Genomic DNA, 12,814 nt, shown 5'->3' with positions numbered 1-12,814 from the left:
AAACATTTACCATGATTTTAATCAAATCCTTAGTCATTTCCAAATAGGTATCATTAGTAAGCTTTTCGAGAGCGTGTTATAAACTTGAATATATATAATTATTCTGTAAAATACTAATACTTAAGATGTGAATAGATTCAGGACTCGAAAATTTAGAATCTCTCGTTTATTCGAATTTACACTATTTTTATCCTCATTTTTTACTGAAATTGTACCGAATTAGATATAGAATAAAAAATATTACAATTCGAATCTACTATTCAGATACCATTTTAGTAAAAGTTCAGGTACATTCAATATAATCCCAAAAACTCAGTATCATAATTCCATCGTCTCTACTAAGATTTCATCAAAAGATCGTCATTTCAATCTTCGTTGTTCACAATTCAACATTTATCGCTACGGTGATTACATAACACGCATTGCCAGCCCATTAGGCCTTCGGTGTATCTACTCCGTAAGTATCGACACGACACAATACCGAGCAGAAAAAAAAACATACGTGGAATGTACGCTTTATGGTGGATTGCATCGCTGTAGAAATTTGAGATTTTGGGTTACTCTACTTTCCTTCCTCGAGCTTTTCTCTCTATTGAATGGACTAAGAAACTGGAGTGAACGAGAAAAGCTGTGATCAAATCTTCATTCGATCATATCTCCCAATAGTGTGAGTAGTGTGAACAGGGAATTCGAGTTAGGAGATCGACCGACCATTGGCCTCGAACTTAAGGTTATCCGAGAGATCGTTTGAATCATTAGTGAAGAACTTGAGACTTCAAACTTCGATATTCGATTCAATTCAGTCCGATCAACGGAGCAAAGGAGACAGTTGGGTAGTTAGTTCATCACAGCCAATCAAGCGCCAATCAGGTACATTCACCCATGATAGCATCGATCGAGTCCCCGCTTGACATAATTATAACCACAATCATCGTTGTATGTTGTAGGTTGTAGGTTGTAGGTCGTATAGCGTGGGTATTTCCCGATACTTGCTCATATCATACATCTGCTTAATTATGCCCTTAATTATCTAATTACAGCAAAAGTAAACGCCAAGGCTGAATTTCTAAGCAGAACGGAGTACGGAGTAATCATTGTGATGAATTCGGAAAGGGGGGGAAGGGGGTTATCGATCTGGAAGTCCCTCGCTCTTTTGCCCCCCCCTGCTCTGCTTCAATCTTTGAAGATTGTAAAGATTATGTGAAGATTGGAAGCTTGGAAGATTGAAGATTTTATTGCACCCAAATTAACTCGAATGTCCACTGTCCACCTATGGTATGTCCTGCCTCCTCCAAATTAGTGTAAAACGTCCCGCGCCAAGTCAAGTAAATTAATGCACATTTCCCATGATACTATTGGCCTATATACGGCCATGTATAACTCGGCGAAAAGGTCGGAAATTGACCGAAGTTCCATCGACTAGCAGAACCATGATCTACTTGGGCCTAATCAAGATACTCGTGCAGGCAAGGAAAATGTGTATTTAGTGCTAACTATGAAGCTAGATGCACATACCACGATGTCATTAGACGATAAGAGGATTAGCCCCCTTCTCTCTTAGTGGCGGAGTTGCATACCAGGTACTTTGTGGCCGCACGAGTATTGGTCTCACATCTCCTTTCAAGGTAGATCCTAGATTAGCGGGGGGATTGTCCACATTCATTTTGCACCAGATTTCAGTACCGACTTCGAACCCCAACTACCGTACAGTGGCCTGGATACCCCCACCAAAGTGTTGTGTAACATCCATTCTACATGGGCAATGGGCATGTCACTGCAGATGCTCACTTACTTATTTCACTTGGAGTGGCCCTGGTCGAGATCCGCTTCCATCAAATTAAATAAATCCTCCTAATTTCACTGGGTAACAGACGCTTTTCTTCCTCAGTCTTCTATCAAGCGCTGCACCCTGGTGCATTCCGATCTGAGAGTGCACAGCTGCCCAACGGTCGAAGTGGGCAAAGAGGGAAAAAAGTGGCACGAGCAGTATGGGTCGGCGATCATGCCCGCGAAGATCCCCGAATCTGTAGACGAAACTTTCGGTTTCGCCGTTTCGAAAGCTTCCAATTTGCTATCTCGCCATGTTGGCTCTGGGAGAGAAAGATACCGTGTCCACGTTGAGCATTTACTGTACAATCTTAGCAATGTTTCCACATGATGCCCCCCAAATTGTCTCATGGTAATACGGCGTTTGAACATAATGTCCGTGACCTTAAGTGGGCTCATGGTCATGATTCTACAAGATGATGAGGAGAGCGGTCTGTGGGTTGACTGAAAAGGTTCTAAAAGCGAATTATACCAGAACAGGATGCATGCTTGTTGAACACACCTCGTTCATCTTGCCTATTCTGACCGTACTGTTTTGGACATTGGTGTAAGTAAAACAATGGACGAACATTGCAAAATCATGCCATGGCAATTTTTTCTTTTGATTCTACATTCTCGCAAACATTGCCACAATCTGATCCTTTCCAAACACAGTGGGATACTTCGAGACTGCTGGTCATGTGGAATTATCGAATGTTTTCTCTCTCTCTCGTCTCACGCATGATGAAACTTCATCTGGAAATGCCGTACAGGGGATATGATGTCCACCACGAGGCTGTTCAATGTGGCAATGCCTGCTGGGCTTACATCAATCAAATTAGACATCGATCTTCAAGAAGTGATGAGAAGCCAATCATGAGAGAATCTTATTCATGTCGGGGTCAATACGAGATGATGGCCCCATGGATAACGACGACGTCGGCATTACAGATTCAATACCGGTGCAGGTGTTTTAGAGGGGCCTTCGCCTTATTTCACCCTGGACATGTTGTAGATGAGACTCGGGAGAAAGAGGGCCGTTTTCTTACATGAGCGGGATCTAAGAGGGTTCTACGCGCATCTAAAACCACTCACTATCATTCCTCAAAAATTCAACATGATTATGTTAAGTTTGAATTGAAGATGGTTACACATAATTTTGATAGAGAATTGATAATTAAGCGAATCTAATACTTCAAATGTAATTATTTTCTATTTCAAATTAGATTGAACTTCATCAAAAAAGCAATCATAGCAATTTCTGGAATTGCTAATCTATTGATAAATCAAATCCTTATATCCAATTTCGAGACGTGATTTTTAGATAGAATGTTTGTAATGAAAATAAAAATAAATCTAATTATTCTGATAACTTTGTGTACATTCACTAGGATAAGTTATTTTTATTAGAATACTTCCGTTGGTTAGAGTTCTTCATGTACATTCTAGAATAGAAGTATTATAATTCGATGGGTTTATGCCTAAAAATCAAGAAATAGGCACGTTCGCTTTTCCAATGCGGTCTACAACACTCACGCCGTCAATCATCGTATGTTACACCAATGTAGATAGATGAATTCTACCATGTAATTAGCAATCACTCAATCCTACTTCCCTGCTGTCTTTGGGAAATTTCACACATCTTCTACCTTGGCAACTGTGCATCTACTTTCACTGGTTCAACATGACACAATCTCGATTTCTTCGCTGTTCTCATCAGGCATCATACTGGTTAAAAATTTCTCCGCATTGTCTTTAAGTCAGGGGCCTGCCTTCATGTTAAAATCATCGTGAACAGTACCCTACCGACACGTTTCATAGCACCCTGAACCCCAGCGAATGTGGATGTCACTGTCCACAGATCTGCACATTGGACTGCGTGCTTATCATAAGGAGTAACATCCATGAGGTGCCAATACCCAACCGCACGTGGTACACCGCAGTCGAAACTAAGACCCTCAGCCCATAACGCCAGCGCAGGCTCTAGGAAGGTATCCGCAGCTGTGAATACCACCTTAGGCTTGACTTCCGGTAAGGTCCAATAGGAAAATCATCGCATCGGAAGATTGACTTAATTAAGGGTATTCGCTGTAATACCAGGGGCGCTTCGATCCATACACATTACCCGGGAAAACCATGGGTACGGGGATAGACCCATCAAAAGCCTCCATAGTCGGCATGCCCGATTTGGGGACAGCGGCCGGTGCATTCAGATCGGTGAGGGGGACGGAGAACAAAACACCGCATTCCCAATTGCTGCAATTCAACTTGGGCTCCTTTGTTACTCTGTCCTTTACCAGACGGCCCCTTTAATTGGTAAGGTTAGCTATCATTCTGCCCGAGCAGCACACCGCGATAAACGGAAAAAGTATTATGTGAAAACGGAAGACTTGCCATGCACTTTCCGAGAGATTTGCGCTTCCAACGTATGCCCATGCGATGGGCTGTGGACTTTTTTGACTTTTCTGTGATCTTACGAATAACACTTTGTTGTGCATCAATAATCCCTCTCTGCGACTTTGACAATCGCGCATGAGCTCCCTTGGAAAAGCACTTGCATTATACCATTTTGATCGAAAGCAAATCGTGCCAGCAGCCTGTACATCGTAAAGTCAATGACCTCTTATCCTGGTAACCATCAAGGACTCTTCTTACATTTGTGCCACCCTTGCTTTCTTTGACTGTTTGTTCGCTGTAAACGGGGATTTAACAACCAATTCTGACGTACAAGATTGAATAAAATACCTGGGAAAATACACGCGAAACCTGCGCCCAATTTCTTCTGAAAGCTGAGTCTCCATCACGGTCTCCATCTTGGACCTTGCGGGCTTCTCAGTTCTCCACTTGTATTCCTTGAACCCATTATCGCCTAGTACAATAATTCAGTCCCGTTTATCGGCAAGAAGCGACAAGAATGGGTGCTCGTATTAGGGACCCACTTCATCCCAGCGGATGCTATTATCCGCGTGATAAGGTAGGTAATAAATTAAAGTCTGGGGAAAGTTCGGAAATGATGCAGATGTCAGAATAGCATGCTTACCCTGTGCTGCCAAATACATTGTTCGGAGGAATCGGTCATCAAGATTGCCCATGGACGCTGTCTGTTGATGTTAGTGTCCGACTCCGACAGCAGCCTCATATTTTGTTGAATGGGTGTGAGCTTACTACGTATTCAATCTCCAAGGGGTGATCTGTATGCAGACCAAGGCTCCTTACACGACTACCTAACCCCGGATAGCCGGTTCTTTGTAATTCCGTGCCAAAATGAGAACCTCCTCTGACTATGGTTAAATGCAATCAATTGAAGAGGAATTATGGAAAGGACAAACATCGAATGTACGAATGCTAAATGTTTCGTATTGGAGAAATCAAACCTTTTGAGGCTTTCGATTGTTCGAGGTGCCAGAGTCATCGCATGAAGATAGTACAGTAAATCCTGTGCAAATGGTGTTAACTGGTCATCAGAAGCACTCTCGCCATTGGGTAACCTTGGGAGATCGATCAAGAACACGACCTGGCCATCTTTTATCAGTTCAATCCCAACATCAAAGCTAGGCGCTCACATTTTCCAAAATCCCACCACTCTCTCCCCAATCATATGGGGTCAAATTTGCCGAGGGTATGACTAGTCGTAAATGCGTAGGATGTGCCAGGATTTGAAGTTTCGAGTGCATGATGTTGACATTGCCTTCCATTGGAGGAAAGCAAAATCGATAAGTCTCCGGTGTCAATGACCTGAAGTTCATTTTCTACAAGATGTCAGCGAAAAGTTGCATTTGAAGTGCAGTGCATGGTTTTCATCCCCCAAAGTTCGATAGTAGAGAAACAAAAGCCGGAACAGACACTGATGGTCTTGATACTGGATCGCAGTTTCCAAAAGTCTTGACTGCAGCTCAGATCCGAAAACTTTTGCTATTTGTAAAGCCACGAACTTCGTAAATTGATATCATAATCAAGCTTCAAGTTCAAAGCTAATTCGATACGTACAATGATCCCACCGTATCGAGCGAGTTCACTGTTCCGTTACAGCTGGATCCCTGAAATTTTTGAAACACACCGTCGACTTCCAAACTGTCGTGAAGAAGTCCAGATATACATCTGATAAATCTCTTGGGAAGCCAGATGGTTTTGATCAGCCATATGAGTCGTAACAGGCCTCTTTTGGTGCCTGGGAAAGTTCTATTGCTTCTGTCTACTAAAGTAATCTTTTCCATCCTCGGTTCGTTGTACAAAAAAGAACTAAGGACCACTTGATCACATCTTTACTATTGTCCTGGAAAGGAAGAGAAAGATGTTATAGATAGACCGAGAACTAGAACAGAGGCGTTTTTTGGTATGAACCTGCAAAGTAAAGAAAATCCTACTCACTTCGGCTTCAGTCTTTGCCTGCAAGACCCAGATGACTTTTGTAGAAGGCTGGATCTTCGATATGATCCAATCAGAATCTATCTGAAAAGCCCCTAGAATAGCATGTTCAAGGGTTGAACTCTGAAGAACCTCTTCAATTTTAATGTCATCCTCCCGGGGAAACCCTTGCGCCCAGGTCTTTTTAACAACCCCGAGAGGAAATTGAATGCCGGTACCTGATATGTCACCCTCTGATCTGGGACGTCCGGATAGCTTTCCTGGGATAATTGCTTCAATATCAATCTCGGAATTTGGCTCTGTGAGGCCAGATGATGGATGGAGTGCGTTATCTAGTCCTTTGTCGGTGGAGTTTTGAGTTGTAGACTCCACCTGCCTACCTTTGCCTGTCGTTTGATGGGATATGGGTTCTGATCGAGAAACTTTTGGATGGCGACGATCATTTAGGGAGGTTGTCGGCGACGAAACCGAAGCCTTTCTTTTCTTGGAAGTGGCATCTGGCTCTTTGCTTCTTTGTTGAATTCTTGCTAAGCGTTCTTCCTCCATTTGTTTACGAGTCAGGCCATTGAATAACGTGCTGCTTGGCTGGCTGGATGCTACAACTGGAGTCAGTATCAAAATCATAGGATACGCATTTTTAGGATGCGAGATCGACACTCACTTTGAGAACTGGTACTGGGTTCAGCATCGGTGCATGTGTTGAGAACAGAATTAGTTCTGGGGAATTTGAAATGTGTTGCGACAGGCGCGTCAAGGTCATCGTCATCTTCATCTGAATTAGTGAGATCGATAACCTTATTCTCATGGATTGGGGCCGAGGATAAGGTTTCTTCTGGAGAGATAGCAATAGCTCTTTTTGAGTCTTCGTCATTTTCGGAATCGAACATGGTTGGTTGACTCTTTGATAGAGCAATAGCCTTCTTTAAGTCTTCGTCATTTTCTGAGTCGGACATGGCTGTTGTACTTGTAGTGAGATCGACAACATTCTTCTCACGGATTGGAACCGGCGATAAAGTTGCTCCCAAAGAGAGAGCAATGGCTTTCTTTAAGTCTTCGTCATTTTCTGAGTCGGACATGGTCGTTCTACTTTCAGATGTGGTTGTAGAGATCGGTTGTGAAGACGCACCGTGGACAAACGGGCTATAAAGTATCTTTGTACGGACAGCTGCTTTACCTGTCGTGGACAATAGTAGCGAGTTTGTCAGTATCAGAAAGTTTCCTGGTCGCTTATAGCAACGAGCAGATACACGAGGAAAGCGTGAATGTATCAGGCAACGAGGCATAAAAGGTACGGCAAGAAAGTGTGGCAATATAGAAGATTTCACTAATAATTATCTCATATTCCAGATGTCTCGACTTATGGTAACATTGGCAAATACCTTCAGAGTTTTGATATAAAAGGTACGGACTGTCGATGGCCCTTGATTGTTTTTATTTCGTTGGTTTTCTCAGCACAGAGGTGAGGTGTAGAGAAGAAGTGTGTAGAGAAGTTGAGAAGTTGAGAAGTCGAGAAGTTAAGAAGTTAAGAAGTAGTCGAGTTTCATACTCAACGCTACGCCTTCTTAGTAGGTAATCCTTGCTTTTGATGTTCATCTGTGGATATAAATTGGATAAGAGTGCTAGGTATATTATTAAAGTAGCTAGTTATCCGTTGGCTGGTTGAGTTCTTATACGGACTCGAACGGATCACCAGATTAGTCTCTCCGACTGACTGCTCCGACTGAGAAAACCCCGTCGGAATTTGATCTTCCATATGTCTATTGAAATCTTCCGCGTCAATTGAATGATAAACCGACGACAAATGAAACATGTGGATTTGGAAAGATCAAAATATTTATTAGCTTTCTTTGCTTGACAGAATATCAAATGATACGGCACTACTCAAACATTCAGCATGGTAGGTATGGTGTTCATCCAATGTCAAGTTTATTATCGTGTCGGCTCAGACATTCAGATACCGAGCGTTATCCGGCCATTCAAGTATATTATTGAAATGTAACAGCCCTACTCAGCCTTATTCAATTAATTAAGCTCGATCAACATGCACCTCATTCAAACACTTTAATAGACTTTCGATACCTACCTAGTCACCTCAAAGGCTCCCAAATAGGCAGGTGTGTCTGGGTAGGTAGTCTCTCGCAGGTCGGAAAAATAGGGACACCGACAATATACACTCTTTTCAAAACGCGATACCAATTCAGACAATCATTGTTTCCGCTTGAAAGTTGATCAAGTGTATCTATTAGCTTCGAATCTATAATACGATCTATATTATTCATATTTTGAACAGCAATTGATATCATTATGAAGTATCAAAATGTATCAAAATACAAGTGTTATCAATATATAGTTCTCTTGGTGGATTTGGTGTCCCGATGTTTCCGTCCTCCTGGAGATAGTATCTCAGCCTGCGGATTGAATGCGGAGCAGTGCGCGGAGATAAGGATTTCAGCAAGGTTAGATAAGACATTTATCTTGATCCAGGAGAATTGCAATGTCTTGTTTTCTTTTCTTTTCTTTTGAACAGGTATTGATACGTCTTTATGTCATTACGTTTGTTTGGTAGGCCAATTTGGCGTACATCTTGTCTTCGTTATACTTTGCTCAGTCCTCGGTATATTTCTCAAACTCACAAATCTCCGCCATTTCCTACCATACCAAAATGCCCCTCACCAACATGTTCTTGCGCAGAGAACCCCGAGATGCCAGAAGGCTTCAAGATAGACCATTCAAAGCCACTCAACGGAACAATGGCCGCATATGCTGAACAAGTTCTGATATGCACGGGGAAGCCAGATTGGCCTTCTCGTATTGAGGAAGAAAATTCCGGGGATAATCTCGCTGCGGACATTAAGGAGTTGATGGGCCGCGGCGGGATGTATAGTGATGTATGATCACCTTTCCTTCAGTTGAACTGCCATTAACAGTATTCTATTTAGCCTTACAACAACGTTTCTATTACAAATTCATCTTTTCCTTCTACCGTTGCCTCACATCGACCCGAAATTATAACGACTTCTGCCTATATAGTCCCATCCTTCAAATATATACCTTTCCTCCCGCGAGTATCATTTGATTCTGTACAAGCTCTGGTGAAAGGATATTTACTTCCTACAAAACTACACCCCGCACACGATAATCTATCTCCGATACACAAAGACCGCTTGTTGCGAAGTAAAGAACAGGCAGATTTCCTACCCGCCGTGAAAGACGTGAAAGATATATTAGTGTTGATCTGCGGACACGGAGGACGAGATGTGAGATGTGGAATTTTAGCTCCAATCTTGCAAGCTGAATTTGAAAGAGTCCTATCAGCGAAAGATGTACAGGTCTTGCACGGTGCGGTGGAAGTAGGTGACGGGAGCTCTACAGAACGATTAGAAGGACCAATCGAACCAATTGGAAATACTGCAAGGATCGGGTCTATAAGTCATATTGGAGGACACAAGTTTGCTGGGAACGTTATATTATATATTCCGCCTCATACAAAGACGAAAGACGGTGAAGCTCATCCGTTAGCCGGGTGTGGAATCTGGTATGGGAGAGTGGAACCTAAACACGTAGAAGGGATTGTGCAGGCAACATTACTAGAAGGAAAGGTCGTTGAAGAGTTGTTCCGCGGTGGTATTAAACAAGGTGGTGAAATCTTGAGGATATAAGCTTCTCTATCTTCCAATGGGAACCAAAAATGTAATAACACGGTGTGAAGTGAACCTGTCGACGGAGCGGTAAGGTACCGACACAAACATTGGTGAAGATAGACAATGGACTGTAGCAACAGGAATGAGATACAGGAAATATCTCCACGGTAGGTAAAGTTCTAAGTCATGATTGAAATCATTGCAACGGAGAACTGTAAAGTCTCAACTCAGGGAGGCGACTCGGGGAGGCAAAGTGTCCACATGCTGATCATATTACCAAGCCCGATACAATGCGCTAAAATCACTCATGTTTTGACTGTGAGCGGCGACGAAGGTGAAAAATTTCCCGTGTGATTTTCATCAAATGATATTATCATTCCACAGATACGATGAAGATCGAATTTTTAGAGCCTGTAAGACAATCATCGTGCCGAGGTTTTTACTGAAAGTTTTGTCATGATGGAGGACCTCCTTATTAGGCTAAATTTTGTGGTCATATGGTGGGATGTATAGTGATATAGTTCGAATGTTGTACTCGTATTAGACAATGAGATCTTTGATATAGAAGGATAGAAAGGCTCTAAAGCAGTATAAATGCTAAATACAAAGAGATTAATATATATAATGGTGGATTATATGGTGATTTATGGTAATATATGGTTTTACTGAAAGTTTTGACATGATGGAGGTACGGAGGCATATGGCATAAGTTACATTATACTGCCTTCGTAAGCCAGTATCATTTTGTATGGGCAGAATAATTCCCTCGATGGCAAAACGAAAGCGGTGTAACACATAACTTATTCCACATACCTCCGTATTGGTGGCGGCTCTTTTCTCTGCTCTATTTGCCTCTTTTCCGAAAGCGGTATCTTTTTGGAAAACTCAATTAGGTTCGTCGGCTGGTTGGTGGTGTTTGTTTGGTTTGCAAAAACACATAGCATTTTGGGGGGGGGGGGGTATCCAGTCAGTCCTATTGGTTGATAGTATAGATTGACATTTGATTCATCACTCGAGTAGTATTCGTCTTAGAAGAGGAATGGCAATTCTGTTAACAAACTGGATAATGAAATGTATCTGTGAACAACAACCGAACAGTATAGCTCAAAATCCAATCCAATATATCAAAGAACCATATTACCATATATCTATCACCATATATATCATTCTATTCATACCCGGCACCCACATTGTTTGCAAGCCCTTTTTGCCCCGTTCTATATCTAGATCTCATTGTCTAATATGAATTCACCATGCAATAATTTAGTCTCGATGGGAGGCCACATGGAGAGAATCACATGATAATACAAGTACGCAACGCATTGCAGGTAAGAAAGAATCATGGAAAAGATGGCGATCGAGATCGATCATCGAGAACAAGCATCGATATCGGGGTTTGGGAGCATATGGAAAAGAACAGGATGGAATTCCTAATTTCCATTCCACCATGGTACTGATTTTGATGGACACGAGATCAAGCAAAAGTGGAGTAACATTTTCCATAGAGCAGTCCAGAAACCCCTTAGCATGAGTTCCCCTCTCGAAAAGCAAGTATTTTGTGCTTCATATGCACATCAAATTCTAGAATCAGTATTCGTATCGTCGTATGAGAACTACTGTGATACAGCCTATGAACCTATTAGCCACTCATGGCGGGGGATCGCCTTTCCGACCCGAAGCTATCCGCACGGCGCATGGCTCATCCCCCCCAACTTGGTCAATTTGGTATGGGAAAAAGTTGGTCAAGCCACAGAGGGTTACCAATCAGAATTCATTATGGTGACACTTGTGCCATTTATGGCTTAGCTTCATAGAGATCCTGAATGGCTCAACCACACCATTACCTACTTTAATTGATACAGGCAATGTCTCCGAGCTGCGTACTATGTAAGGAGGCTTGAAATTTGCAGACCTTGATTGGCTCGGATCAACAAGCTCCTACGTCATTGTAAACAATGGAAGCTCAGTTGTTGTAGCAGATGGAGCATGAGCTCTTTCTTCCCACCGTCAGAAGGTGAATCGCCCCTCCCTTTGTTTGCTAGTTGGAAGCAACTGCCAACCAAGCACATTCTACGTATGACGTACTAGAGCTATCACGGCAAGGAGCGAATTCGGTCTTAGCTTCCTTTTGGAGAAAGGGACCAGAATATAAACCTCATCTTCTCCCCAACTTTTCCATTTCTTCTCCATCAACATTACAACTCACAACTCTACACTACAACACAAACAACTCCAAACCAAACCCTTAAATCAACTTTCAAAACTTTCAAAATGGAGTCCCTAAAGGCAAGTACTTCTCTTCCACTCTCTCGATCCAACCACCTCTTCTCAGTCTTCACAACATATAATATGCTCTAAGGATCTCTTCTCAACCCTACAACACCATACTAACAATCTCCCAGCAAGGAGCCAACTACGTTGCAGAGACCGTTCAACAGGCTACTGCCACCACCTCCAAGGAGGCTAACAAGCAAGTCGCCAAGGACAGCGATGCCAGCCTTTCCACCCGCGCCAGTGCTGGTGTCGATGCCATCAAGGACAAGGCCGATGAGTCTGGACACAGCACCAAGGCTGATGTCCACAAGGGTACGTTTTAGCTTTCTCACCTTTGCACGTTTGTAAACATGTACTAATGATTTTTACAGAGGCTGCTAAGCACTAGATTCTTCAACTCGACGGATCTGACTCTCTGCATTCTATCATAATGACTTCGGCGTATGGGATGGATGGGAGGATTCATGGGGAAGTGATGAGCTTGAAGCTCATGTATTAGTGGTCTCAATACCCTCATAATAATGATGCTTTTATGATATTCAAACAAAATTGTCTTATGCTTTGTGTTTTCGATGTGAATTTTACCCCCTCAATTCGGCCTGTCTTAGCCAAAACCCCGACCACATTTTATCCAATGGTACAGCCATAGTTCTGGCTAGAAGGTTAAAGAGCTGGTTGATACAGGTTCTGACCTGAAAATTGGACTTCTCCACACAATCATCGGGGTT

At 42.5% G+C, this 12,814-nt stretch overlaps 3 protein-coding genes across 3 annotated transcripts; 2 read left to right on the top strand and 1 right to left on the bottom strand.

Annotated features, from left to right (window-relative positions):
• Nucleotides 1-3,881: 3,881 nt before the first annotated feature.
• Bfra_011363 (putative tyrosyl-dna phosphodiesterase domain protein) lies at nucleotides 3,882-7,247 on the bottom strand (the record flags this gene model as incomplete). The annotated part of the gene is made up of 10 exons (XM_037341690.1): nucleotides 3,882-4,113; nucleotides 4,168-4,403; nucleotides 4,462-4,498; nucleotides 4,552-4,675; nucleotides 4,847-4,907; nucleotides 4,972-5,083; nucleotides 5,136-5,320; nucleotides 5,370-5,555; nucleotides 6,175-6,767; nucleotides 6,833-7,247. The coding sequence occupies 10 exons, from the start codon at nucleotides 7,245-7,247 to the stop codon at nucleotides 3,882-3,884; spliced, it is 2,181 nt and encodes a 726-aa protein (XP_037194547.1).
• Nucleotides 7,248-8,873: 1,626 nt separating this feature from the next.
• Nucleotides 8,874-9,830, top strand: Bfra_011362 (putative fmi1 protein; the record flags this gene model as incomplete). Its single annotated transcript, XM_037341689.1, has 2 exons — nucleotides 8,874-9,059; nucleotides 9,111-9,830. 2 exons carry the CDS (start codon nucleotides 8,874-8,876, stop codon nucleotides 9,828-9,830), a joined length of 906 nt encoding a protein of 301 aa, XP_037194546.1.
• A 2,253-nt stretch (nucleotides 9,831-12,083) lies between these two features.
• On the top strand, nucleotides 12,084-12,474 carry Bfra_011361 (putative glucose-repressible protein; the record flags this gene model as incomplete). Its single annotated transcript, XM_037341688.1, has 3 exons — nucleotides 12,084-12,098; nucleotides 12,215-12,398; nucleotides 12,458-12,474. 3 exons carry the CDS (start codon nucleotides 12,084-12,086, stop codon nucleotides 12,472-12,474), a joined length of 216 nt encoding a protein of 71 aa, XP_037194545.1.
• Between the last annotated feature and the right edge of the window lie 340 nt (nucleotides 12,475-12,814).

This window comes from Botrytis fragariae (genome assembly GCF_013461495.1).
Source record: "Botrytis fragariae strain BVB16 chromosome Unknown tig00000037, whole genome shotgun sequence".
NCBI lineage: Eukaryota > Fungi > Ascomycota > Leotiomycetes > Helotiales > Sclerotiniaceae > Botrytis > Botrytis fragariae.
The sequence above is the reverse complement of the archived record's forward strand: the minus strand, read 5'-3'. Positions and strand labels throughout refer to the sequence as shown.